This window comes from Cucumis melo, chromosome 10, assembly GCF_025177605.1.
Source record: "Cucumis melo cultivar AY chromosome 10, USDA_Cmelo_AY_1.0, whole genome shotgun sequence".
Lineage (NCBI taxonomy): Eukaryota > Viridiplantae > Streptophyta > Magnoliopsida > Cucurbitales > Cucurbitaceae > Cucumis > Cucumis melo.
The window spans coordinates 5,607,567-5,613,018 of NC_066866.1; the positions used below are offsets into that span (position 1 = coordinate 5,607,567).

Sequence of the window (5,452 nt, forward strand, 5' to 3'; positions counted from 1 at the left end):
TTTAAGATATTGAAAACTCCTCTCGTCAATATTATCTATCTCTCTAATACTATTGACAAAAATGTCAATATGGAGACTTCTTAGAGAATAAAGAGTGCTACACAATGTAAAAGGAAAACACAAAATGAAAGAAGGAAAAAGAAAAAAAAATGAAAAGGTAAATGGGAAAAGAAAAGGGTCATGGTTTTCCAAATCTTTCCTCTTTTGAACACAAAAAAAGGAATAATTTTGCAATACAAATGAGAAAAAAATGGAGGTAGGTGGATGTAAAAAGCACAAGAGATGAGATGATGCTAAAGCTTCACAAACTATGATCTAGCGAGGATACCAGAACCTCCTCTGATTGAAAGCATTGGTCCGTAGCTTGGACTGCGACTAATCAGATGCGAATCGAGGAATAAAACTATTACAGTGATATCGTCGTGAAAATGCCTTCTTACCCCACGATCAATCTTCTTCAAATCTGTGTATCTCATCTCTCTTTTTTTGGCAGCTCCATGAAGAGCGGCTTTAACAAGTTTCCTTGCAACCCCCTGCACATCAGACATGCAAATGGCGTAAGTCTTTTTCTTTTTGGACTTGCAATTTTACCTCTAATAGGTCCGTAAATTTTTAAAAATACTGGATAAGTCAAGAAGGTATTAGACACAATGAAATTATGAAAGTTTAGTGACTTGTTCACTTTTTGAAATCAGAGTTTGAGCATAAACAAACATGTTTTTGTTTAGGATTCAAATAGACACTGCTGACTTCAGGACCTAAATGTGTAATTTAATCAATTTCTTTGTAACGAAAACAAAAGGGAGAATCAGTAAGCAGAAGGGACAATCAGTAAGCAGATTGCAAGAAGAAAGTCAAAAGGAAGCGCATCAGATTGTGCATCCACCCAAGACTCCAGCCATTGGTAAGACATACTGCTTCCATAGCTTGCCAATGGCAAGAAATCCTTCCCACATATACCTCTAAGCGAGCCCAGCAAAGATAGAGCAAAAGAAAAAAGAAAAACTAAGCAGAAATCATACATTACGTGGACAACTATGGACGATGTCGACAGCTTCCTGATTGCTTATATACTCCCAAAGACCATCTGAAGCAAATATAAGAAACTGATCCTCTGGATACAGTTTCTGCACGACAATAGCAGGCTCCGCTTTAAGTATTGGCTTGTGGAATGGTTCTGGTAATCTGAACTTTGGCAAAAGAGGCTCTCGGTTGAACTCTGTTTTCTTCAGATAAGCATCACCAAGGGATCTTGAGACCTACACATCAACAGCTACATCAGCAGAGTGAGACCTCTTAGTTCATAACTAATAGTTCATTGGGATGAAAAGGGTTTTATTTTCGTCCTTATTTCATACTTCAGAGTGATACTGTTTATTTGCTTTTCTTTTTCTTTTTTACAAGAACTTTCATTGAGAAAGAAATGAAAGAACACATGGACACACAAAAAACCTCCAGCTATACAAGATTGTGCCTATAGAATAATTACAAAAAAGACCTTCTAAATCAAAGCCCACCGGAAAACACGAAAGCATACAAGGGACCATAATTCCCCAGGATCCCTCTCAATACCCCTAAGACACCCTACTATTCTGTTCAGCCCACAAAACCCATAAAACCGCACATACACAAGCAATTGTTAGGCAAAATGTTTGGATACAAGTGATTTTTTATTTTATTCTCTTTCTATCAAAGAAAAGGCTTTTGAGAACAAACCTGTATAACACCCTTCACACGCCACACCTTGTGCTTTAGCACCACGATCTGCGGATCATTGGGATGCAACGAGTGCAACTCCTCTCTCACAGATTCAATACTAGCATTGTGCTCAGATGACAATTGGATGGCTTTAACCTCTTTATGAGTTCTTTCAAATCTTCCCAACACCACTCTAGAATCACCAGCATTTGCAATATATAGTAATCCACAACATATTATGCCTACCAAACAGCACGAACCAACCGAAGCAATTTGAGGCTTAATAAGCCATTGTTTCTTTACAAGAGACAAAAATTCCTCCTCTGTCTCCAAGAACGCTTTGTTAATAATTTCAGCAGATACTCCCCGATTTTCTGGAATAAATTCTGCACCATGAAAAGCTGTCAAGTGTAAACATTCCAATTAGCTATATAATGAAAATTGGTAGGAGATCCATAAGCACTTACAAAGTCACAACCAAACTCAAGGAAAGTTTCCTTCATCGTTTACTTCGGGCTTCAAATTAGACTAATTTTGGTAATGATCTAGAAAATTTATGTACATGAACATACTTTCCAACCCTAACTATTTCTACATGCCAATGAAAGGAGGATATCGAATTCTTTTAAAGTTAAGATAATGTACTTTCTTTGAGAATAATGTCACTTTCCTCTAAACCAGATTCTCAAAACTTTCGACAACTAAATTCGCAACTGAAAGGATAATGTCACTTTCCTCTAAATCAGCATGCATATGCAAATTCGGTATATTGATGAAGGCCCTACTTCAGCCAAGATGCAGAGGTCCACAAATCATCTTGTTCTATTCATTCGTTTTCACATAAAAGACTAACACAATGCACAGGACGAAATGGTTCTTCTCATACATGCGCGACTCAAGCACAGAAAACATCCATTTCCACTTCATGGTTTATTTTAGGCAATCTCAAGTCCTTCAGCTAAGACAATCAAACTCGTGTCTAATCCATTTGTAAGCCAACGTCTAGTAATATATAAATTTTGATGGGAAACAAAAGCCATTTAATTGGTTGATAAAGTAGAATACAAAAGAAAATCCTATTTGTGAAATAGTTACTGAGGACAACTTCATTATGGAAAGAGTGTAGATAAGCTGAAATTACAAAAAAGTGGAGATGGATTACTTCACGATAAACCAACATTAATGTCTGATTCCCAGGAATGGGATCCATTAACCTTGACTAAAAAGAAAGAAAAGAAGTGATAGTTAGGGATGCATTTAGGATGACTTTTGCAAGGGTAAAAAGTACATGGAACCAATTAAAAGCACATTTCAAAATTCTTATAAACTTTGGTTAGATAGAAGCCATGGCAATTCTAAAAGAAAAATACTTGGTGCTTTTTGTGCATCATCTATTTTTATGCATCTCACCAAATTTTCCAATCATACCTTGTCAAATGGCTAATTATGCTTTTTCCTTTTCTATAAATATTTTAATATTTTTTCATATGAGTAGTAAAAAGGGATGCACAAAAATGGGTGATGCTTGGGATACACCCGAGTATTACCCACTCTAAAAATTCTAAAACACAAGTACTCCTAGAGAAATCACATGATCTGCACACAAAAAGCACGAAATACTTCCAATAGAAACAAATACAGAGGTATTCAGCGTAAGTATATGTAGGACTTACTCTTCATATTATTGAAAAGGCGATCATTTATGAATTGTGCAGCTTCTGGTCCTCCGTGGCCATCATAAATTCCAACGAACGTTCCAACGGGACCCGATTCATACGAGCTCAGAGGCCCTGACTCAAGTTGGCTACGATCTTCCAACAAATTATTTGCCTGAATAACTGCCATTGAGAATTCCCCATTAATATGGCGGCCAGAATCCTTGTACCACAACAGCCCGTCAACCCGACCACTTGCGTCCCCACCTCTGCTGGAATTTTCGCCTTCGACTAAGGGTTTCCAGCAAGGTGATACAATCTTCATAAAAGTTTCAGATACCATCCCTTACATATTCTCACCCAAATGATCCAGAATCAAAAACCATTCTTCAATCGGACAAGAAGGATAGTATTAAAACTTTGCTTGATTTCGTCCACAAATATAGGAATCGAAATGACAAGTTTCAGATGTCAGAAAACCATTGATCAAAGCAGGCACCATTAATGTTTCAACGAAAAAACATTGAGTTTCTTGATGGCTATACGTAGAACTGCAAACACAACAGTAACAACAAATTCAAAATCGATACATACAAACATACATACAAAAAATCGCCTCAATAATCAAAATGTGATCGCCTTCTTTACAAAATTGAACCTAGAAAGAACAAAGAATATGATGATACCAACAACAAGTAAAACAAGTTGATATTATAAACCTTGAGCACAGATTGGCGAGAGATCTTGCAGGACCCTTTTCTGCAAAATTGCTCAATTATAGATTGAGAAACGCATTATATGATGAAATTAGAAAAACAAAAACAAAAAAAGGGAATCGAGTAAAAAGAATTTCGGGTGTTCTGACAGAAGAAAAAAAACTGTCAGAACGATGAAACGAGTAGATCTGGAAAGAGAGAATTCCTGCAAGTTTAACCGGCCCTCCTCCTCCTCAAGGTTCCTTCCTTTTCTTTTCTATTTTTTTTTTAAATTTTTTTATTTTTTTTTTCTGTTTCTTTGAGCCAAAGAAACAGATGGATCACTCTCCAACACCAGAATCCCTTGAATTGGGAACAATTTAAGAAACGAAGGAAAAAAAAAATTAAAACCCACGCTTTCGAAAGGCTCTTCCTGGCTTACTAAATTTGGCATTCTTCAGTTATGGTTTTCTAATTTATTGCTCGGACTCATTGACTTTGACCTTTAACGAACCCGCCATTGTAGGCTACTTCTGCTCATCTTCTTTCCTAATTGGCAAAAAGGAATAACATCAAAAACCCTAAAAGCTATATATGAATTGAAGAAATTACCAAAACTAAAAAGGAAAAATTCTTCCAGATCACTTTCTCGAGAAACTGAGAGGGTGAATTTTCCGGGAAAGAGAGAGAGATTGAAATCAAAGGATCAACCCTTCGAATTCAAACGTAGAAGAATCGAGAAAGCTGAATCGTTAGTGTTCTCTTGGGTGGTGAATTGAACCGTTGATTCATTCGGAAAGCCATTGATCTGACACCAACATTTGGCATTCGAATATTCAGAAATTCCATTTCGCATATTTTCTTCCATTTTCAACTGCTTACTTTTTGGTGCACTTCTCCAACGGGCGTTCGTTTCCACATGAACGACGTGTTTGTGAAATCCACTTATTTGATAGTGATACTCCACTTTTGTATTAAGTCATCTTAAAAAGATACTTTGTTGATCAATCACGTTTTCTATGAAATAAGTTGGTTTAGTTTTAAACAAATTTGTAAATGAAAATATTTTCGAGAGGTTAGGATAAAAATGAGTGGTAAGTCATTTCCCTCTCGATGGAATCAAATTTGGTGAATATTATTCTTGCTCTCAACGAGCTATCTACTAATTCGATAGAAAGTAAAGACGTAAATAAAGTTGCATTTGAATATTGTTCTTCGTTTGGGCATATTAGGTTTGTTAGTCATAATGGAATTATTCAACCCAAAATGTGAAGATCGGGTTGGATTAACTTTTTTTTCTTTCATTTTTTATATTTTTCGGATCGGGTTGTATGCAGGTTGGCTCAATTGAGTTATATATATATATATATATACATACATACATACATTTCTCTTCTCTCTTTG

At 36.1% G+C, this 5,452-nt stretch overlaps 1 protein-coding gene across 5 annotated transcripts; it reads right to left on the bottom strand.

The window, feature by feature from the left end:
* Positions 1-5,149, bottom strand: LOC103488730 (probable protein phosphatase 2C 38). 5 transcript variants are annotated; one of them, XM_051091348.1, is made up of 5 exons: positions 4,661-5,149; positions 3,372-3,904; positions 1,717-2,084; positions 1,023-1,259; positions 1-533 (listed from the first exon to the last, which is right to left on the bottom strand). In XM_051091348.1, exons 2-5 carry the CDS (start codon positions 3,694-3,696, stop codon positions 309-311), a joined length of 1,155 nt encoding a protein of 384 aa, XP_050947305.1. In that variant the 5' UTR covers positions 3,697-3,904; positions 4,661-5,149; the 3' UTR covers positions 1-308. The 5 variants fall into 5 exon arrangements, with proteins under 5 accessions (XP_050947305.1, XP_008445823.2, XP_050947306.1 ...); XM_008447601.3 differs by having other exon boundaries at positions 1,717-2,099; XM_051091349.1 differs by having other exon boundaries at positions 4,464-5,149.
* Positions 5,150-5,452: the final 303 nt, after the last annotated feature.